Genomic DNA, 22,760 nt, shown 5'->3' with positions numbered 1-22,760 from the left:
GCAGATCACCTGAAGTCAGGAATTTGAGACCAGCCTGGCCAACATGGTGAAACCCCGTCTCTACTAAAAATATAAAAATTAGCTGGGCGTGATGGTGGGTGCCTGTAATCCCAGCTACTTGGGAGGCTGAGGCAGGAGAATCACTTGAACTCGTGAGGCAGAGGTTGCAGTGAGCTGAGAGCACGCCATTGGACTCCAGCCTGGGAAACAAGAGAGAAACTCCATCTCAAAAAATAAATAAATAAATAAAAATAAAACTCTTAAATATTATTGATTTAAAAAAGATTGTATTATTTCTTTAAATCAGTAGGGAAAAAAATTGATTATGTGGAGTCAGAACGGGCATAGAATTCTGAACACTATCCTTATGAACACTGATAATACCAGCCCCTCTCAGAAATACAGACACTGTCCATAGCAGATCCTAGAGTCAGTGAATGTTCTAAAGAGAAGTGTTGAATACTGAATGACTGCTTATTAGTAGAACAAATGGTTCTCATGCTAACAGTCATTAACTGGAAAGCATTTCTTCCAAGCAGCCTCATCCGCTGCCTGGGTGAGGCGCCTTGTGGTCTTCAAGCACTGCGCTGGGAGTGCCTTTCAAGGATACCAGAGCGGCCACTCCCAGGAAAGTGCTTACAAATGTCTAAATCACAGTCATCCGATAACCAGGAAAACTGAAACTAATCAACTTTCTCTACAAAAAAAAAATATATCTTTTTCTGCACAGAGTCTCTACATTTACTCTGAGACCTTTTTAACATTTAACATTTTGAAAGATTTATATAATTTTTTTTGATTTTGTAGCCAAATAAGAAAAAAACAGGTAATATTTGGGTATCATATCTATCAATGTTAATCAATATAGAAGCTTTTGAAGTCTGCAAATTAATTATATGAGAAAAAAATAAAAAACAACAACTGGGAATTAGAAGACCTTCATAGGCCAGGCGCGGTGGCTCACGCCTGTAATCCCAGCACTTTGGGAGGCCAAGGTGGGAGTATCACCTGAGGTCAGGAGTTCGAGACCAGCCTGACCAACATGGAGAAACCCCATCTCTACTAAAAATACAAAATTAGCTGGGCGTGGTGGCATGCCCATAATCCCCGTTACTCAGGAGGCTGAGGCAGGAGAACTGCTTGAACCCAGGAGGCAGAGGTTGTGGTGAGCTGAGATTATACCATTACACTCCAGCCTGGGCCAACAAGAGTGAAACTTCGTCTCAAAAAATAAATAAATAGACCTTCATAACACGAACCATTCTGTATCTAACCAACTATGTCATCTTGATATAATAACTTAAACTCTCTGAGCTGTGGCAACCTCTTCTATAAAATAACTACCTCAAGCCGTGTGCCATGGCTCGGGCCTGTAGTCCTGAGCTACTCAGGAGACAGAGGTAGGAGGATGGCTTGAGCTCAGGAGTTTAAAGCTGTAGTGAGCTATGACTGTGCCACTACACTCCAGCCTGGGCAACAAGGTGAGACCCTGTCCCTAAAAATAAAAAACACCTTTAAAGTCCCTTCTAGTCCTAACATCCAAGGAGAGCAATTTAACATTTTCTAAAACATGATAAAAAAATTTTTTTTTTTTTTTGAGATGAAGTCTCGCTCTGTCCTCCAGGCTGGAGTGCAGTGGTATGCTCTCGGCTCACCGCAAGCTCCGCCTCCCAGGTTCACGCCATTCTGCTGCCTCAGCCTCCTGAGTAGCTGGGACTACGGGCGCCACCACACCCAGCTAATTTTTTTTTTTTGTATTTTTAGTAGAGAAGGGGTTTTCCCGCGTTAGCCAGGATGGTCTTGATCTCCTGACCTCGTGATCTGTCCGCCTCAGCCTCCCAAAGTGCTGGCATTACAGGCGTGAGCCACAGCACCCGGCCAATAAAAATTCTTCTAATGAAATACCATGTTAACTTGGGCAAACACAAAACACTTTTCAAAAATAGATTTTGGAAAAACTAATTTTAAATAGTCAAAAATCATGCAGTAATTGAGTTTTTTAAATAAAATCATACTGTTTGTGCAACAAAAATAAGAAACATAAAATAATGGGTTATATGACAAAACAATCTTTCACCTCCTCTCCCTGTTAAGCCTGGGAATCATAGTTAAGGTTTACTGATTTTTCTAATTCCCAAATTATTTCTCAGCATAAAAAAATTTTCTTGAAAAAAATTAAGCATTTCTCTTATACCTGAAGTAGTTATAGTTCTTTAATATTTTATTTGAGTAGTTCAATCTCAAAGTCTATTGAAAACCATTTTTAATTATAAAAGAAGATAATTGCATACAACAATGTTCAGTGGTCCTTCTACAGTTAAAGCTTGTGATTCGGAGTACTGAAAAATTCCCTAAGAAAATAAACCGAAAAGAGGCCAGGCGCAGTGGCTCACGCCTGTAATCCCAGCACTTTGGGAGGCGGAGGCGGGTGGATCACCTGAGGTCAGGAGTTCGAGACCAGCCCGATCAACATGGTGAAACCTTGTCTCTACTAAAAATACAAAAATTAGTTGGGCATGGAGGTATGTGCCTGTAATCTCAGGTACTCGGGAGGCTGAGATGGGAGAATTGCTTGAACCCAGGAGGCAGAGGCTGCAGTGAGCCAAGATCACGTCGTTGCACTCTAGCCTGGGCGGCAGAGTGAGACTCCATCTCAAAAAAAAAAAAAAATTAAAATTGAAAATAAACCGAAAAGATAGGTCATAGAAGGCTAAGTCCTTTCTATAAAACTTTCCTTAAAAGGTAATGAATATGAATAGGTTCTACAAATATATATAACTTGAAGATTTAATCACCCTTCAAGAGTGTAAGATGAATATTAAAGTTTTTTCTATAAAAATCTATTTTAATCAGTAGTAACATAGCTAACATATTATGATGTGACAAGCTCTGCTGTCAGCCCATACATACGTTTAATCCACATGAATATCCTGTGAAGCACATACAATTTTATGACTCCCATTTTAATGATGGACAAACTGAGGCTGCCACAACTTCCGTGATCTGCTCAAAGTTACACAGCCTCTATGTGGCGGAGCCCAGGCTCAAGGTAGATGTAACCAACTCAAGCCCCTGCTCTTACACACTACCTTCAGTTAAAATTTAAACTCCCCTTTCTAAATGATGTCACTATTTCCTCTCCATATGGGTTTCATCTATCTAGAAAGGAAGTCTTGAAATAAGTAAAGCTCTAATTTAAATAGCACTTCAGCAATTAAGTAAAGCAGAAAAACCCCAGAACCTATATGCTAACTTCCAAAACAAAATCTCCTGAAATGCCAACTCAATCATAAATTTTAAGATGCCAATCTTTCAGACCACATCTCATCCTTTGCTTTCCTAAGCTCCATCAGAAAAATATGGTTGGGTAGGAAGAGGATCATTCCCAAAGCCTAAACTCCAAGTCTCTTAGTTTGGCAACTATATTGTGCTTTGGGACTTTAAAATTGTAAGCACAGTTCCCAGAGGAGAACATTTCCTTTATTAGCAATTGGCTTTGAAAATTCCATTCTCAGATGCTAAATATAACAAAATACCTTCTGACTTTTATAAACATTCTCCAGATTATTTTGATACTAATGATTTTCTATTTACAAGACAGTTTTGCCACAGCCGTTAAGCAACGGTAACATTTTGAGGAATCTTTCAAGTTTACTCTAGAGCTTCTTTTTTTTTTTTTTTTTTTAAGACAGAGTCTTGCTCTGTCGCCCAGGCTGGATGCCGTGGCGCCATCTCAGCTCACTGCAAGCTCCGCCTCCCAGGTTCACGCCATTCTCCCGCCTCAGCCTTCTGAGTAGCTGGGACTACAGGTGCCCGCCACCACGCCCAGCTAATTTTTTGTATTTTTAGTAGAGATGGGGTTTCACCGTGTTAGACAGGATGGTCTCGATCTCCTGACCTTGTGATCCACCCGCCTCGGCCTCCCAAAGTGCGGGGATTACAGGCGTGAGCCACCACGCTCAGCCTCCAGAGCTTTTCTTTTCTTTTCTTTTAAGACGGAGTTTCGCTCTTGTTGCCCAGGCTGGATGGAGTGCAATGGCGCAATCTCGGCTCATCGAAACCTCTGCCTCCCAGGTTCAAGTGATTCTCCTGCCTCAGCCTCCTGAGTAGCTGGGATTACAGGCATGCACCACCATGCTGGGCTAATTTTGTATTTTTAGTAGAGACGGGGTTTCTACTAAAACCCCGTTGGTCAGGCTGGTCTCGAACTCCTGACCTCAGGTGATCTGCCCACCTCCACCTCCCAAAGTGCTGGGATTACAGGCGTGAGCCACCGCGCCCAGACTATTCCAGAGCTTTTAAAGCACTGACTTGAAAATTGTTCACTGGATTCTTCTACTACGAAATTAAAAAGTTCTTGCTTCATAATGCATTTCCTTAAAATTTATTATTTCTAATTTCCTTGGGTTCTAACACAAGAATATTGGCAAAGCCAAAGTCATGGAAGTAGGTGTTTCCCAAACTATGAAACAGAATAAATCAGGATTTTTTAAAAGTTTACACGAGCCAGGCTGGGCATGGTGGCTCACGCCTGTAATCCCAGCACTTTGGGAGGCCGAGGCGGGTGGATCACGAGGTCAGGAGATCGAGACCATCCTGGCTAACACGGTGAAACCCCGTCTCTACTAAAAATACAAAAAATTAGCCAGGCGTGGTGGCGGGCGCCTGTAGTCCCAGCTACTCGGGAAGCTGAGGCAGGAGAATGGTGTCAACCTGGGAGGTGGAGCTTGCAGTGAGCTGAGATCGAGCCACTGCACTCCAGCCTGGGTGACAGAGCAAGACTCCGTCTCAAAAAAAAAAAAAAAAAAGTTTACTACGGGCCGGGCGCGGTGGCTCACACCTATAATCCCAGCATTTTGGGAGGCCAAAGTGGGTAGATCACCCGAGGTCAGGAGTTCGAGACCAACTAAAACACAAAAAAATTAGCCGGGTGTGGTGGCAGGCATCTGTAATCCCAGGTACTGGGGAAGCTAAGGCAGGAGAATTGCTTGAACCTGGGAGACGGAGGTTGCAGTGAGCCGAGATTGTGCCACTGCACTCCAGCCTGGGCAACGACAGTGAAACTCTGTCTCAAAAACAACAAAAAAACCAACAAACAAAAGTTTACCATATACATTCAAAGACAAATAATAGATTTCACAGTTTTTAAAATGTTCCCTTATTAAAAATCCCAAACATGGCCGGGTGTGGTGGCTCACGCCTGTAATCCCAGCACTTTGGGAGGCCGAGGCAGGCAGACCACAAAGTCAGGAGTTCAAGACCAGCCTGGCCAATACAGTGAAACACCATCTCTACTAAAAATACAAAAAAAAAAAAAAAAAGGCCAGGTACAGTGGCTCACGCCTATAATCCCAGCACTTTGGGAGGCTGAGGCGGGAGGATCACCTGAGGTTGGGAGTTTGAGACCAGCCTAACCAACATTGAGAAACCCTGCCTCTACTAAAAATACAAAATTAGCCGGGCATGGTGGCACACGCCTGTAGTCCCAGCTACTCGGGCAGCTAAGGCAGGAGAATTGCTTGAACCCGGGAGGTAGAGGTTGCGATGAGCCAAGATCGTGCCATTGCACTCCAGCCTGCGCAAAAGAGCGAAACTCCCTCTCAAAAAAAAAAAAAATTAGCCGAGCATGGTGGCGGATGCCTATAGTCCCAGCTACTCAGGAGGCTGAGGCAGGAGACTAGCTTGAACCTGGGAGGCAGAGGTTGCAGTGAGCTGAGATCGTGCCACTGCACTCCAGCCTGGGCGAGAGAGACTCCGTCTAAAAAAATAATAATAATAAAATCCCATACATGACAATTCAGTGACAATTGAGAAGTTCTGAATGATGAGGTGAGGAACTGATTGTCTTCTTCTCGGTAATGAACATCAGGCTTTTAACAGAGTGCATAGCACCTGTCTTTTAGGGAACAACATGTCACGAGTGGACCTCATGACCCCAGGCATTCTGTCACTGTATAAGTGATATTAAGTGCACCTCTAGCTGGACAGCTCCTCACGTCCTCCCTGCCTAAAGTACAGGATGTGAAAGTAAGACGGTTCAACTGGCACTTTATCTCTGGGGGATGGATCCAATGAGTCCGGGAAGGAGGGTAGAATCTTTATGTTGCATCTCATAACACCAAGGTTGTTTTTTGACATTCTAATTATTGTACATAGTTAGCTTTTCAAAAACATGGCCCACCAGCTATCATGCCTTCTTTCTTCTCTCCCTCCTCACACCTACTAGGTCCACAAAGTCCCACTGACATCAAGCATGATCTCACCCTTGAACAGAGCTACAGAGCCTCCAAACATCTGAATACTCACCAACTAGTAGTACGAGGTGAGTCAGAATTCTTTCAGGCTGAACCAGGACAGCCAAATGAAAAATTAGAGACTTCAAAGTAACTTGTCTCTGCAAGCGACTGCTAAACCCTCAGCCCCAGCCCTAAGTTTTCCCCAAAATATGTTTTTGTTTTTGTTTTTTGAGACAAGGTCTCAAACTCCTGGGCTCAAGCGATCCTCCTGCCCCAGCCTCCCTAGAAGCTAGGATTACAGGCGTGCAGCACTGTGCCTGGCCAAAATATATGTTCTAAAAATCAGGAGGAACAGTTCTCTTTGGATGGTCCACTGTCAACTGCAATAACACGAAAGTTGTTTAAAAAAACCCATGATCGCCGGGTGCGGTGGCTCACGCCTGTAATCTCACACTTTGGGAGGCCGAGGCAGGCGGACGGATCACGAGGTCAGGAGATCGAGACCATCCTGTCTAACACAGTGAAACCCCGTCTCTACTAAAAATACAAAAAAAAAAAAATTAGCTGGGTGTGGTGGCGGGCGCCTGTGGTCCCAGCTATTTGGGAAGCTGAGAGGCAGGAGAATGGCGTGAACCCGGGAGGCGGAGCTTGCAGTGAGCCGAGATCACGCCACTGCACTCCAGCCTGGGTGACAGAGTGAGACTCCGTCTCAAAAAAAAAAAAAAAAACCCATGATCTCATTATCTTTCACCAAAAACATTCCTCCTAGTGTAACTGCTCTGTTGACATCCTGTCACCAAATCTTGTGCTTTCTTCCTTCTTGGTGTCTCCCTAATGTCCGTTGCGTCCAGTCATCAAAAAGTTACAGGCTGCATTAGGGGAAGCCGTGAGCCTGGTATAAGGCAACAGGGGTTGGTGGGAACAGATGATCCTCAGCTCCAGCCAACCATTGATGAGGTACAAAGTGATGGTGGACCCTCCAATTATCTAAGACAGGAAAAAAATTTAGATTGTTAGGAGAAATTTTCTGATTTTTAAGGCAACATGTGGGCCAAAGAAAACATCTACAGGTCACTCATGAGCAATCCCCGAGTGAACCAGTCTCCCTCATTCTGGTCCAGGCTCCCTCAGTCTGGTCGAGGCTCCCTCAGTCCATTCTACACATCACTGCCAGATCAGTTTTCCAAATACAGGGCTCCTGATCACTGCTATCTCGGAAAGCACAACTACTGCTACAAAGTCCTATACTGCCATTCAACCTCCACAGTAATAAAACCAATCCCTACCTTCCTTAACTCCCCTACACAGACCTTTCACTTCACCCAAAGGAGTCCACTGCCCGACCCGTCAACCTCCCCCCGCCCTCCCCCCCACTGTCCCCGCCAAGATGGCCTCCTTCTTACTCTCCTCCCCTACCCACCAGAGCCCACACGGTGCAGGAAACAACCCATCAACCGGGAGGACGCCCTCCAACACCTGCTGATGACGGGCTGGCTCACTGCGTAACACCTCTCTGCTCAAAGCCGATGATTTCATCCCCAAGAAAGGATTTACATCTCCCAGGAGGCAAATGCTATGGCCTTGTCCTGATTCTCCCACCCCCCAAAATAACATTGTAAAAGGGAACGGAGAGCCTAAGTTGAGCTCAGAGGAGACGCCTCCCTAAGAAGGCGCTGCACATCTTCACCTCCAGGAAGGCCTCAGGGAGTTGGGGGAGAGGGGAGTCCCCGCAGCCAGCCCAGCGAGGCAGGAGGCCGTGCGCCACTCCCGGCGAGCTCCTTCCTGCGCCCCGGGGGAGCCACTCCAGTCAGACCCTGAGCCGGGACCCCGACCCGCCGACCCCTGACGCGCGCGACGCGAGGGCCGGGCACCCGAGGGCCCTTCGCGCTACCCGAGCCCGGGGCCGCCGTCGGCTGCGACAAAGGGTCAGAGGACAAGACGACCCCTCTGCGTGCATCCCCCGCAGGCCTCCCGGATGCGCCGCTGTCCCGGCCGCGCCCACCCCGACGCTGCCGCTACCTTGTCCTCGGGTGGCGCATCCGGCTCATGGGCCACCCTCTGCCTCAGCTCGGTCATCCTGGAAAAACCGGCCCGACGTCGCCGCGAGCTAATAGCGAAGCCGCCAGAGCAAGCGGCTCGGCGCGGGCACGCACGGACTCCCTCGGCCTGCCCCGCCCCGCCCGGGAGGCGCGCGGCTCCGAGCGGCTCACAATTCCCTTAGCAGCCCAGCAGCCAGCCCTGGAGCTCGGCCCCACCCAGTGCCGTCGCCGCCCTTTCACCCGGGCCGAGCGGGGTCAGCCTTCCCTAGCCCCGACCCGAGAGCTCCCTCTCCCGGGAGCAGGGCTCGGAGCGAATGCGCACGCGCAGCGCCGCGGTCGCGGTCCGGAAGATCCACGAAGGGCGCAAATACGCCAGAGAGGCAAGGCGACGGGGGCGGGGCGGAGCAGAGTCGAGAGGCGCGCATTGGACGGCAGCGTCAGGGGCGGGAAAAGGCGTGCGCCTCAGGATGCGATTAGCCAATGGGAGCTCCCGCTTAACCACGGATGGCCTGAGCCGGCGCCCTGGTTCTGGAGGTAACCGGTTACTGAGGGCGAGAAGCGCCACCCGGAGGCTCTAGCCTGACAAACGGTTGCTGACCTGGACCAGAGCTCTTCCCTTACGCAAGTAAGTGGACGTTATTTAGATGGAATGGAGAGGCCAGGTGAGCCGACCTGATTAAGAGCATTTTATCACTTATCACATGATGAGAAATGAAACCCACACTTCACACTTCAGTCTGCGTTGCTTTGCCAAGCGGTCGCTAGTACTTGTTGAGCACTAATTGTATACTAGGCACTGAGCTGAGTAATCGCTTTAGTTGGCTTATCTCATTTAATCCACACATGGCTTGGAAGTGGGTATGATTTGCATTTTACAGTTAAGATCTTCCTCAGCGGTTTTGTTTGTTGTTTGTTTGTTTGTTTGTTTTTTGGTAACAGAGTCTTGCTCTGTCGCCCAGGCTGGAGTGCAGTGGCATGATCTCGACTCACTGCAACCTCTGCCTCCCGGGCTCAAACAATTCCAAGGCGCGCGCCACCACGCCTGGCTAACTTTTGTATTTTCAGTAGAGACAGGGGTTTCACCATATTGGTCAGGCTGGTCTCGAACTCCTGACCTCAGGTGATCCGTCCGCCTCGGCCTCCCAAAGTGCTGGGATTACAGGTGTGAGCCACCGCGCCCGGCCCTTCGTCAGTTTTTCAAATTTGTCTTCTGGACTGTGGAAAGACCTTTTTTGGGACAGAACTGCTGTCTACTTTGTTTACTGTGCATCCTCTATGTCTTTGACACATCCATTTTAAGTACTTGTTGGATGGATTTAAAACTTTTAAAAGGACCTTAGCCAAGGGTCTCCCGGCTAGAAAGTGCCTAGTAAGAATTAGAATACAAATAGTTTTGTTACCAGCCCACACTCTAACCACCATACTATACTGCCTGCCTGAATTTATTAATACTTGCGTTGCTCCAGCATTGCCTTTGGTGTTTCCTGTTCTTTCTATTCACTGCCCTGTAAGCGATGTAAAACACATATAACACTGGGTCCCCAACTTAAGCATATTGTAATCTCACAATGAGACACTTGCACACAAAAGAATTGCAATTTCGTTTTTTAAAAAAAATATAATTTTACATTTTTCTTCTTTTCAATTTTTAAATTTTAATTAATTTATTTCTCCTTTTTTTAGAGACAGGGTCTCACTATGTTGCCCAGACTGGTCTTGAACTCCTGGGTTCAAGAGATCCTCCCGCCTAGGTCTCCCAAAGTGCTGGGATTACAGGCATGAGCTACCACACCTGGCTAAAATTTCCTATTGGTAATTTTGACCTGAGCTGTGAGTTTTGGGGCAGATAGTGAGAATTCTGAAAACAGCATTATATATTCCTGATTTCTATATGAGTATATTCCCGAGTAGCTTGGACTACAGGTGTGCAGCACCACACTCAGCTAAGTTTTAAATTTTTGTGTAGCGATGAAGTCTCACTTTATTGCTCAGGCTAGTCTTAAACTCCTGGGCTCAAACAATCCTCCCACATAGGCCTCCTAAAGTTCTGGGATTACAGGCATGAGCCACAGCACTCGAGCAAGATGATCTTCTAAGACAGGTGGAGATGTTAGTGTCTAGAACTTCACCTTTAGGGGCACATAGTTATGAAAGGTCATATCTAAGTGAGTGTCATGTCAGTCCTTCTAAAAACTCAGCTGTTCCTTTTCAAATCCAGCCTAATAAAAGGGGGCTTGGAAAACCAATGCACTTAAGTCAGAATTATAGAATGCACAGTATGATTACTAGGATGGATAACATCCTAAAATGTGGTCTGAACAAACTTCTCATCCATTACACTCAGCCCTCTCAGATTAATGGAACTCAGATCAAGTATTTTCCTGAAGTCAGTACTGTGTGACGAACAGGGGTCTGTGGACGTCATGCTAATAGAGCTTTAGGCCAGCTTTAGAGCCTTTCTCTCTCTTTGTCTCTTTTTTTTTTTTTTTTTTTTTTTTCAGGCTGGAGTGCAATGGCGTGATCTCGGCTCACTGCAACCTCCACCTCCCAGGTTCAAGCAATTGTCCTGTCTCCGCCTCCCGAGTAGCTGGGACTACAGGCGCCTGCCACCACAGCCGGCTAATTTTTGTATTTTTAGTAGAGACAGGGGTTTTAGGTCAGGCTGGTTTTGAACTCTTGAGCTCAGGTGATCCGCCCACCTGGGCCTCCCAAAGTGCTGGGATTAGAGGCGTCAGCCACCGCACCTGGCTCAAGAAACATTCTTAAGCATGCTTGATCTTGGTAAATTCCCCTGATTTCTTCTGTAGGAAAAAACCCTAGAGATTCAATTTCTGTGTCAAAGTATAAGTAAAATTCTAAGGCTTTTGATACACATTTCTAAGTTTCCACCAGAAAAATTATACCAATGTATACTCCCACTTGCAATGTATTAAAGTGCCTACTTCCTTGAATCCTTCCTAACACACCAGGTGTTAACATGATTTTTATTAATTTGGTAGGTTAAAATTCTGTCTCCATTGAATTTATGTTTCTTTGCTTATTAATGTGGCTAACAAACTTCACATATTTACTAAGACTAGGACTGGACAGTGGAGGCCAGATACTTCTGGCTTTTTGTTTAGATGAATAAATTTTCTATTTCTCTTAATCCATTCAAGTTGAGTTCTCTGTCACTGAAACCTAAACTATACTAACCAATATAATCCTTTGAGGCATACTGAAGTCTTAAAACTTATATGGTCATTCATTATGGTTTTTTTTATTATTTATTATTATTATTATACTTTAAGTTTTATGGATTTTTTTCTTATGTTTAGAAGCCTGTAGGAAGATCTCATAAATATTTACAAAAATATTTTTCCATTTCTTATTGGGTTAAGATTTGAATTTGAATTATTTATCTAGAATTTAGTGAACAATTATTAGGAAAAGTCTTTTTTTTTTTTTTTTGAGATGGAGGTTTGCTCTGTCACCCAGGCTGGAGTACAGTGGCGCAATCTTGGTTCACTGCAACCTCTGCCTCCCGGGTTCAAGCAATTCTCCTGCGTCAGCCTCCCTAGTATCTGGAATTACAGATGTGCACCACCACACCCAGCTAATTTTTGTATTTTTAGTAGAGACGGGGTTTCACTATGTTGGCCTGGCTGGTCTCAAACTCCTGACATCAGATGACCCACCCACCTCAGCCTCCCAAAGTTCTGCGATTACAGGCATGAGCCACTGCGCCCATCCAGAAAAGTCTACAGCTTTTATTCTTTTCTAATAGTTTAACCAATTATCTGATCAAAATTTACTTCATTCTTTCTTCCACTGATCCAATAGTACCTTTACTAGATGTTAGAGTAGCCACTCAAAATGTAAATTGGATCACATCAAAGACCTGCTGTTGACCACATTCCCTTGCACTTTTAGAGAGCCTACAAAGTCCTGCAAGAGCTCACCCCAGCCTCTCTGCAACCTCACCTTGCACCACTCTTGCTTCAGACACATCAGTCTGAGTTCTACATCAAACTTGTCTGAATATAGTCCAAGTATGCTGACCTTTATAATCATGCTATTCTCTCAGCCTAGAATGCTTTTTTCCAACTCTCCAAACAGCTGTCTTCTCTGATAAGATGCTACCTCCTCAGAGAGGCCTTCTCTGACCACAGTCATAGGCATGTTTATGTCCTCATTTCAGTTTAACATAAAATTTACGTAACTATACACCTCTTTATCATTTGACACTTTTAGGAGCACATCACTTCTGTAATAGCAGAAATAAACAGATTCATGTACATGGTGGGTCCCACATGGATAGAGTTTAATTGACATTTAAAATGTCTTCAAATCTATTACATGTAATTTGGCATTAAACCAAAATGTTATTATGTAAGCAGACAGAACTGAAACAGAGTAGTGGAGCATATGCATTTGTTTTTAGTGAAGCAAATGTTCCTCACTGGAGGAATGAACACATTCCACATTTTGCAAAGGAACTGAGATTTTAACGGACCCAAGAAAGGAAAATAACCACAAACAGATGATGCTGCATTATGTTTTGATATTGAGATGTATGCAAATGGGTAGTCCATCACACATAAAGCAAGAAAGTGCCAACATCAAAACTTACAAATGAGTAGCAGAGGCTTGCAAGAAATTCGAGAGACAATAGAATAGCACTATTGAAAAATACTGCATCATCAATACCCTTGACAACACAGAGTAGGATATTATACAGAAAAACAGCAGTGTCAGCAACTAACTGAGTGGAGAAACAGTAAGAATGCCTTAACCAATGTAGCTTAAATTTTTTCATGTTTGCACAAGAGTAATATATAATAAGAATGTTTTTAAAGTCTAAAAGTTATTTTAAAACAAAATAGACCCAGGTGCGGTGGCTGACGCCTGTAATCCCAGCACTTTGGGAGGCCAAGGCAGGCAGATCACATGAGGTCAGGAGTTCAAGACCAACCTGGCCAACATGGCGAAACCCTGTCTCTACTAAAAATACAAAAATTAGGCAGGTGCGATGGCGCATGCCTGTAATCCTAGCTATTCAGGAGGCTGAGGCATGCGAATTGCTTGAACCCAGGAGGCGGAGATTGCGGTTAGCCAAGATCGCACCACTGCACTCCAGCCTGGGCGATAGAGTGAGACTCTGTCTCAAAAAAAAAAAAAAAAAAAAAAAATTGTAAGTGATAAAGCATTGTATAACAGTTTGAGGCTGGGCACAGTGGCTCATGCCTGTAATCTCACACTTTGGGAGACCGATTGGGAAGATTGCTTGAGCCCAGGAGTTGGAGACCAGCCAGAGGGACATAGTGGGACCTTCTCTCTACAAAAACATTTAAAAATTAGCCAGGTACAGTGGTGCACCCCTGTAGTCCCAGCTATTTGGGAGACTATGGCAAGAGGATCCCTTGAGCCTAGAAGTTGGAGGTGGCAGTGAGCAGTCATCTTGCCACTGTGGTCCAGCCTGGGTGTCAAGGGAGACCCCCCTCTCTAAAAAATAATAAAAAAAATAGTTTGACAGTTTTCTTGCTTGTGCTACATAAAATAATGGTACATATTACAGTTGAAGGCATCTTATAATAGAAATGCCCTTTCCTGTTCCCTTTTAAGGCTGACCCAGTGCTTTAAGAGGCTGATACAGAAGGGTAAAGTTAAGTCTCCACAAAATCCAGGGAAGAGACTGTGAAACTCCTCTTAGAACCTTGTCTGGAGTCACAGCTGAACTAGAAAAAAAAAAAAAAGGAAAGAAAGGCATTCCAGAGATAAAGAATAGACTAAGGAGAGGAGATATTTAAAGCCATAATGATTGAGAATATGTCAGACTTGAAATGAATCTTCAGTTCCCTCAACAAGATAAAACTAAATCCATACCTAGATACATGGTAGAAAAACTAAAGAATTCTGCTGACCAAGATATTAAAAGTAACTAAAGAGAAGTGGTGTAAAGAAGGCAAGAGAGAAACAACGAATCCTGTCCATCCTGTAACAATTGAAAATTTCTGGCTGGGCGCAGTGGCTGACGCCTGTAATCCCAGCACTTTGGGAGGCCGAGGCAGGTGGATCACCTCAGGTCAGGTGTTCGAGACCAGCCTGGCCAACATGGTGAAACCCCGTCTCTACTAAAAATGTAAAAATTAGCCGGATGTGGTGGTGGGCACCTGTAATCCCAGCTACTTGGGAGGCTGAGGCAGGAGAATTGCTTGAACCTGGGAGGCGGAGCTTGCAGTGAGCCGAGATAGCGCCACTGCACTCCAGCCCGGGCGACAGAGCAAGACTCCATCTCAAAAAAAAAAAAAAATTGAATTTTTGACACAGACGAGCAATGATTTAAAAACAAGTTAGGAAAATAAAGAGAAATGAGCATGTTCATACACAGTCTTAGCTAGAATGTAAATTGCAAACTTTTAGAGATTAATTTAGTAACATTTATCAAAAATTTAGGCGGGCACAGTGGCTCATGCCTGTAATCCCAGCACTTTGGGAGGCTGAGGCAGGTGGATCACCTGAGGTCGGGAGTTCGAGACCAGCCTGGCCAACATGGTGAAACCCTGTCTCTACTAAAAAATAATAATAATAATAATACTACAAAAATTAGCCGGGCGTGGTGATAGGCGCCTGTAATCCCAGCTACTCGGGAGGCTGAGTCAGGATAATCACTTGAACCTGGGAGGCAGAAGTTGCAGTAAGCCGAGATCGCGCCATTGCACTCCAGCCTGGATGACAGAGCAGGACTCCATCTCAAAAAGAAAAAAAAAAGAAAAGAAAAAAAAATTAAACGTGTACGCTCTTTGACTCAGCCGTATTACTTCAAGGAGTTGATATCACCAAAATTGCCTAAGTGCTCAAAGATGTTTGTAGTTAACAACAGATTGATAAATTATGTTATATATACGTGATGCTCTTTTAAAGAGGTACTGATACAGAAAAGATGTACATGGCATAAAATTAAATGGACTTTATTAAGTACTTTTACAAGTGTTTACGGAATGAGTGCATTTTTGAAAAAAAGTGTATTCGAACTTTTAAAAAAGCTTTAAAAGCTTTATACAATGAACGACTGAGTGATTATAAGAGCTGGCGGGAGAATGTTAAGAGGATGATAGCTAAGTTTAACATAACAATTCACCTCTTTATCGTGTGACACTTAAGAGCGCATCAATTCTGTAATTGAAAAATAAAGTGCATATTTACAGCAGCTGTACTCTTCAGGCTGCAAGGAGGCTTTTCCTCCCGGTAGGCTTGATTTGCATCTCACTTCCACTTTCGTGGCTGGAAACTTTCTACCCACGTAGTGGGAGGCTGAGGAGGCACCATAAAGCTGGGGCTTGACGAACCGGACCCGGGGCTTGATCGCCACATATGCCGGGACTTGTTCAGCGGACAGGTTCAGGAGTCAAAGAGGCGGGGAGACCTGCGCGACGCTGCCCCGCCCTGCGCCCGCTTCCTCCAATGTATGCTCTAGGGGGCGGGCCTCGCGGGGAGCATGGACACGATTGGCCCTAAAGTCTTCTCCGCCCAGGCCGTGGGCCGGACAGCGTGGTGACGTTGCAACGCGGCGCAGGGTGAGAGCGCGCGCTTGCGGACGCGGCGGCATTAAACGGTTGCAGGCGTAGCAGAGTGGTCGTCGTCCTTCTAGGTCTCGGCCTCTCGTCGCGACGTTCGCCCGCTCGCTCTGAGGCTCCTGAAGCCGAAACCGGCTAGACTTTCCTCCTTCCTGCCTGCCTGTAGCCGCGTTGTTGCCACTCCGCCACCATGTTCGAGGCGCGCCTGGTCCAGGGCTCCATCCTGAAGAAGGTGTTGGAGGCACTCAAAGACCTCATCAACGAGGCCTGCTGGGACATTAGCTCCAGCGGCGTAAACCTGCAGAGCATGGACTCGTCCCACGTCTCCTTGGTGCAGCTCACCCTGCGGTCTGAGGGCTTCGACACCTACCGCTGCGACCGCAACCTGGCCATGGGCGTGAACCTCACCAGGTGAGCCTCGCGGCGCCAGGAAGCCGGCCCCGGCCCACCCGCACCTCCGGTGCTTGGCGGGAGCGCTTTCGAGCCTAGCCCTCATTGGCTGGCATGGGCCATCCGCGTCTTCTTATTGGCCTGCCATGCAGGGGGGTGGGGTCCAGCTGAGCGCGCGGTTCGGAAAAGCCCGCGCTGGCTGCTGCGCGAACCTGCTTTTTCGCGCCAAAGTCACAAAGCGGGTGGTGGGGGGAAAATCAAGGGTTTTTCCGCAGTGCCAGGAACACTGTTCCAGGGCTCTTTGCTCACTAAGTCCCGTTGGCCTTGAACGGACGCTTTAGTTGTGGCTTTTTTGTTTCTGAGACGCTCTCAGTGTGTTGTCTGGGCTGGTCTCCACTTCTGGGCTCAAGCGATCATCCCGGCTCAGTCGCAGTTGACTTTAAATGCTTTATAATGCCCTTGCGAGAAATGTGTCAGTCTGTCATCCTACTTAGTGGCAGGAGATTGTTTCTATCCAGAAGGGAGACTGCTGGTGGTATTTTAGTATAAATACTGCCAGATGCATCCCAAAACGTCTGCATTAATATTCGCATCCTCCAGCAGTACGTTTACCCTCCACCAGTTCTGAGACGGCCTGATGGGTGAGAGTGGTAACCCCTTCTAACTGCATTAGAAATACAGACCTTCAGCAGATGGTGTTGATTTTAAACCATGTGTCTCCTGTCTTCTAGTATGTCCAAAATACTAAAATGCGCCGGCAATGAAGATATCATTACACTAAGGGCCGAAGATAATGCCGATACTTTGGCGCTAGTATTTGAAGCACCAAGTAAGTCGTACCTTTTTACTGAGTTATAAAGCTACAGAAAATCAAAACTCTGTGTCAGTATTTCTCAACAGCATTTGCTTTCTTTTGGTAGACCAGGAGAAAGTTTCAGACTATGAAATGAAGTTGATGGATTTAGATGTTGAACAACTTGGAATTCCAGTGAGTATCAGTTTCTCATTGTAGAGAGTGCTGTACACAGGCACGATAGGTTTGTCCTAGAATGTTTGTTTATTTTTACAGACAGGGTCTTGGCTCTGTTGCCCAGGCTGGAGTGCAGTAGTGCCATATAGCTCTCTCTAACCTGGGACTCCTGGGCTCAAGCAATCCTCCTGCCTTAGTCTCCTAAGTGGCTAGGAAGGACTACAGGCCTGTCCCACCACACCTGGCTAATTTTTTCATTTTTGTGTGTGGGTGTGGGGGCAGTCTTGCCCAGGCTGGTCTGGAACTCCTGGCCTCAAGTGACCCTCGTCCATCAAGATATGTTAATATAATTTAAGCCTACTTCATAACAACTTTTTCTAGAAATATATCTACTGGTGCTTGTTTCAAAGAGATTTTAGTATTTGGATAGTTATTGTTTACCACAAGTCTAAAACTCACAGGTTAAATTTATTGTTTACTGCCAGTTGTCTATTTGCATTAACTTCCATAAACCTCTTTTAAAATTTGTTTCCTTCCAGAATGCTTGGTTTTTATTAAGTGGATTTTAAAGCTATCTTGGAAGAAATTTATCCAGGTTAGGTTTATAAACACCAAAGGAGAGACGAAATATTTGAATGTTGAAAATGCCTAATATCATATTCTCTTGTTTTCTTTTAGAAAGTAGTTAGGCCTGCTTGCGCCATCATCATTTCTGTGCCATACTCTAATGTTCTCTTACTTTATCCCTGGAGGATGATGAGGAGGAGGCTCTTGTTCCCTGGATAGTGCATTTCATAGCCATTTCTTTTTTTGAGTGGAGTTTGTTAAGAAATTACACAAGTCATATTTTAAAGTAATCAGAAAATATTGATTCTGAGTTGTTTAGATGTTGCCTTTTAAGAAAGTGAGGGTGCCAAATCATTAAGTTTCTAACAATTAACTTTTGGAAAATTTTTGTTCTTAATAGGAACAAGAGTACAGCTGTGTAGTAAAGATGCCTTCTGGTGAATTTGCACGTATATGCCGGGATCTCAGCCATATTGGAGATGCTGTTGTAATTTCCTGTGCAAAAGACGGAGTGAAATTTTCTGCAAGTGGAGAACTTGGAAATGGAAACATTAAATTGTCACAGACAAGTAATGTCGATAAAGAGGAGGAAGCTGTAAGTAGTTTTTAAGTAAAAAGAAAATAGTTTGAAGAGAATTGTAATACTGCTTATTAGGTTAATTGCTAAAATTAAAAGTAGACAGAATTGGATCCCGAGTAATTTCTGAAAATTGACATACTGTTGAAATCTGCAGCTGATTTATAAGTGTCATCCAATTTAGAATTATATTTGCAAGAAGGGAATACAAATTCAGCACATGTACGTACTACAGAACAATGGTTTATGGATCAAGCCCACACCGGCTCTTAAGGACAGGATTGGGAAGTTAGGCATCTAACCTTTAGCTTTCTGGAGATATTTACTCTATTACCAAATAATTGAGCACAGGACAGCAACTCAATAGAAGGATATGGTTAGGAGTAAAAGTCTACCTGTTAGGAGCGCTTTTGTAATCCTAATATTAGCTTACATGTTGTGGGTCCAACTGGTCGCCCATTTTAAAGGTGGAGAAGCAGGCTGAGCAACCTTAAGTGACAATTTAGCCAAAGTCACAGGCTGTAGGAATCAAAGGTTAAACAGGAAGGAGACTTCTCACTAAGGCTAGAAAGCAGACTCCATGCAACTTTGAGAGTACCTAGAGAGCCCTTGTTTAACCAAAATAGAACATGGCAAACCCCATCTCTACTAAAAATATAAAAATTAGCCAGGCGTGGTGGCGCACACCTGTAATCCCAGCCACTTGGAATGCTGAGACGGGAGAATGACTTGAACCGAGGGGGCGGAGGTTGCAGTGAGCCCAGATCATGCCACTCCCCTCCAGCCTGGGTGACAGAGCAAAATTCCATCTTAAACAAACAAACAAAAAAACTCGCTAACCTGAGCATAAATTAAAACTTTTTAAATCAAGGACAAAGGTCCTAACTTCTTAAGCTTGTTAGGATTAAATATGGTAGCATTAAAGAGCTTAGCATATGCTGTGTCTGGCATATTATAAGCTTACAATAAATACTATATATTGCTCTCTTGTCCCTTGAATGGGTAGTTAACATTTAGTTTAAATAAAGGTAAAATTCATTTGAAAGGTTTTTTTTAAATTAATAAAGTCTAGGGGCTGATTCTTTATCTGTTTCCTGAATCACATTTACACTCCTCTGCCAACCTCATTTTTTTCTTTTTCTGTTTTTCTTTGTTTTTGAGACAGGGTCTTGCTCTGTCCACCCAGGCTGGAGTGCAGTGGTACAATCATGGTTCACTACAGCCTCAAACTCCAGGGCTTAAGTGATCCTCCTGCCTCAGTTTCCCAAGTAGCTGGAACTACAGGTGTGTGCCAACACACCTAGCCTGATTTCCTCTAATTTCATTTTCCCCCTTCCATTACAATCTATTGGTTGAAGAAATTAGATCATCATTTGTTAAGTTTTCATCATTTGTTAAATTAGAAACATCAGAGTTTGGATTTTGCTGATTGTATTCCTGTGTATACATAAATTCGTCTACCCTGTGTGTCCTACAGACTGGTAGCTATAGCCCTAGAGCCTTGATCATATTCAGGGTGTTTTGTTTCGGGGGTGGGAGAGCAAGAATACTTTATAGGTGGTGGTGTGTGCCTCTAGTAGGAGGCACAGGGTGTCTGGATGTCTTTGCAATGTTAGCTATAATAGTCATTGTCTAGATCCATTAAGTCATTAATTAGAGTTTGCAGAGATGACATTAATACGTTTTATTCACTTATTGGCTGCTTATTAGAAAAGCTTCCACAAAGGAAAGCTTTCCCGTATTATATAATTTGGTTATCTGAATTATAGCTATAGGAAAGACAAGCTAGATACTCGAGTCTTTTGCTTTATGTATCAGTCTTCAAAATTTTCATAGCTCCCTCCAAAGTGACCAATAAAAGTGTTTGTGGATTTTTATAAATATATAACGAGCTAATAGATTGCAACTTTCTTGATGTTTTTCAATGATGAATCTTTTGTTTTGTAGGTTACCATAGAGATGAATGAACCAGTTCAACTAACTTTTGCACTGAGGTACCTGAACTTCTTTACAAAAGCCACTCCACTGTCTTCAACGGTGACACTCAGTATGTCTGCAGATGTACCCCTTGGTAAGATAATAAATTTGAAGCTTGTTTTGTAGGTAGTCATATGTGATACTCCTCAGTAATTAACCATCTTCCTGTCTTTCAGTTGTAGAGTATAAAATTGCTGATATGGGACACTTAAAATACTACTTGGCTCCCAAGATCGAGGATGAAGAAGGATCTTAGGCATTCTTAAAATTCAAGAAAATAAAACTAAGCTCTTTGAGAACTGCTTCTAAGATGCCAGCATATACTGAAGTCTTTTCTGTCACCAAATTTGTACCTCTAAGTACATATGTAGATATTGTCTTCTGTAAATAACCTATTTTTTTCTCTATTCTCTGCAATTTGTTTAAAGAATAAAGTCCAAAGTCAGATCTGGTCTAGTTAACCTAGAAGTATTTTTGTCTCTTAGAAATACTTGTGATTTTTATAACACAAAAGGGTCTGGACTCTAAATGCAGTTTTAAGAATTGTTTTTGAATTTAAATAAAGTTACTTGAATTTCAAACATCAGGGGCAGTGTCTTCATTTTGACCAGGACTGTTGGAAGTATCTTACTGAATTCCCAGCTACAGCTGCCCTTTCGTGTAAATGGTTTTTCAGTTTAGAGCGGCCTGATGGAGATCAAAAGGATTTCAAATACAGTAGGTTACTAGATATTTTAGGGGATTCACTTGTCAAACTTGTTATTCCAATTTGAGATCAAGGAACAAGCCAGAGAGTAGTACAAATCCTGTGTATTTCATTTTACTTGGCAAAAATTAATACTCTTCAGAAGCTTAATGTACCCAAAGTCGTGTGGGCTTTATAAGATGTTAATGCAGTGTTTCTTTTTAGCCTGGGGAATCTTACAAGAGTCTTGGATGTTTCAGTAGATCTGTAATGGGGCCCAAGGAGTATGGTTGTACAACATTTCTCTAGTATAAGTACACTTTTTGCAACTTCACTCAAAGGATGAAGATGTCTTAAATTCTATGGATGTTGGACCCAACCAAGAAAGTGAAAAAGCCCTGAAGCTGTGGAAGAAAGACGTAAAAACATTCCCACTAATAGCTATAAGTTCATTGTGTGATGTGTATTAAGAATTTTTTGCCGGGCGCAGTGCCTCACACCTGTAATCCCAGCACTTTGGGAGGCAGGCAGATCAACTAAAGTCAGTTCAAGACCAGCCTGGTCAACGTGGTGAAACCCCATTTCTACTAAAAATGCAAAAAAAAAAATTAGCCAGGCATGGTGGCGCATGCCTGTAGTCCCAGCTGCTTGGGAGGCTGAGGCAGAAGAATCGCTTAAACCCAGGAGGTGGAGGTTGCAGTGAGCCGAGATCATGCCACTGCACTCCAGCCTGGTCAACAGTGAGACTCCATCTCAAAAAAAAAAAAAATTATTGGCTGGTTTAATAGTAGTAGGTTATCAGAACTTACTAACGTTGGTATCACTAAAGTAGGTATACAACCCCTGCTGCTCAATTTGGCTTTAGAGAAAACATTTTTAAAAATTGCTTTATCATAATCCTTTTTTCCAGTGCATTTTTGTGTTTGGTAGACTACATGATTTCTTTCTTAAATTACTTGGACTGAGTTCTAGTTACTGGACATGAGCATTAACCATGTCCAGTAGTAAGTTCATTTTCCTACATACAGTGTGCCTGTGAGTGGAGAAGGAAATAGGCTGCAAAAGAGCCTGATGGAACTTTGGGGTGATGGATATACTTCCATCTAGATTGGTGATGGTTCTAGGACCGTATGTATTTTCAGAGCTCATCTATTTGTACTTGTGTATATACCTTAATAAACCTAACTTTTTAAAAAGCTTCATTTGCCGCAAAATGTCCTTTGTGGGCAGGCCTTTTACCTGGGCAAGGCCTAAAGATAAGTACAAGTTTGTGGAGCTATTCAAAGGAAGTATAGTGGGGTGTTGACAGCACAGACAAGTGTGCTATTCAAGGGAAGTGTGGTAGTGGGGTGTTGACGGCGCGCGCCCGTGAAAGGCTGGCGCCTTGCAGCGGATATCTGGCCGCTCTGACTGCTGGTCCTGAAGCTGCGACGGACTCGGCTTCTGCCTCCCTGGGAAGCCACGGCGGTCTCTAGCCTGGCCCCTGTACTGAGAAGGGGAGAAACCACGTAGCCGGCTTGCCCTGGGCCTGACTGTGACCAAGGTAGGCGAGGACCCTAGGTGTTCGCCCACCACAGCGGAGGTAGCCGGCGGCGGGCACAGGTCGCGGCTGCTTAAAGAAAACCCACGAAGCAGCATTCGGGCCGTGCAGCCCCGGAGTCCCGGTGCCTCCTGCAGGTGACACTCGGTATGGGCTAGCCAGGGAAGCTGGGTGAGGAGACAAACGCTTCCGGAGACGCAAGTTCCGACGCGACTGTTTCCGG

At 44.4% G+C, this 22,760-nt stretch overlaps 2 protein-coding genes and 1 non-coding gene across 7 annotated transcripts in view; 2 read left to right on the top strand and 1 right to left on the bottom strand.

Moving 5' to 3' along the window:
* Window positions 1-8,629, bottom strand: part of CDS2 (CDP-diacylglycerol synthase 2) — a 64,933-nt gene extending 56,304 nt beyond the window's left edge. The window contains exon 1 of one of the 5 annotated variants that reach the window (XM_032142685.2): window positions 8,256-8,629. In XM_032142685.2, the coding sequence (XP_031998576.1) occupies window positions 8,256-8,312 (57 nt within the window). In that variant the 5' untranslated portion in view covers window positions 8,313-8,629. Of the gene's footprint in view, window positions 1-144; window positions 927-6,306; window positions 6,945-7,923; window positions 8,044-8,255 lie in introns of those variants that run through there. The other 4 variants (XM_058432754.1, XM_032142688.2, XM_058432753.1 and 1 more) reach the window with 4 other exon arrangements.
* Window positions 8,630-8,777: 148 nt separating this feature from the next.
* PCNA (proliferating cell nuclear antigen) lies at window positions 8,778-20,893 on the top strand. Its single transcript, XM_032142683.2, has 7 exons — window positions 8,778-8,900; window positions 15,906-16,242; window positions 16,953-17,050; window positions 17,142-17,209; window positions 18,159-18,353; window positions 20,283-20,406; window positions 20,489-20,893. Exons 2-7 carry the CDS (start codon window positions 16,022-16,024, stop codon window positions 20,566-20,568), a joined length of 786 nt encoding a protein of 261 aa, XP_031998574.1. The 5' UTR covers window positions 8,778-8,900; window positions 15,906-16,021; the 3' UTR covers window positions 20,569-20,893.
* On the top strand, window positions 13,867-13,989 carry LOC116461557 (small nucleolar RNA SNORA26). The gene has a single exon (XR_004246095.1). It is a non-coding gene; the product is annotated as a small nucleolar RNA SNORA26 (small nucleolar RNA).
* Window positions 20,894-22,760: the final 1,867 nt, after the last annotated feature.

The sequence above is a fragment of the Hylobates moloch genome, unplaced genomic scaffold (assembly GCF_009828535.3).
Source record: "Hylobates moloch isolate HMO894 unplaced genomic scaffold, HMol_V3 SCAFFOLD_21, whole genome shotgun sequence".
NCBI lineage: Eukaryota > Metazoa > Chordata > Mammalia > Primates > Hylobatidae > Hylobates > Hylobates moloch.
Note: the sequence above shows the minus strand (reverse complement) of the source record. Positions and strands in the feature narration are given on the sequence as shown.

Bases quoted from the DNA above. Each gene is read 5' to 3' on its own strand.
- PCNA (XM_032142683.2), top strand. From the start codon at position 16,022: ATGTTCGAGGCGCGCCTGGTCCAGGGCTCCATCCTGAAGAAGGTGTTG. The intron at 16,243-16,952 runs GTGAGCCTCGCG...CCTGTCTTCTAG, and splicing joins ATGGGCGTGAACCTCACCAG to TATGTCCAAAATACTAAAAT. The intron at 17,210-18,158 runs GTGAGTATCAGT...TGTTCTTAATAG, and splicing joins TTGAACAACTTGGAATTCCA to GAACAAGAGTACAGCTGTGT.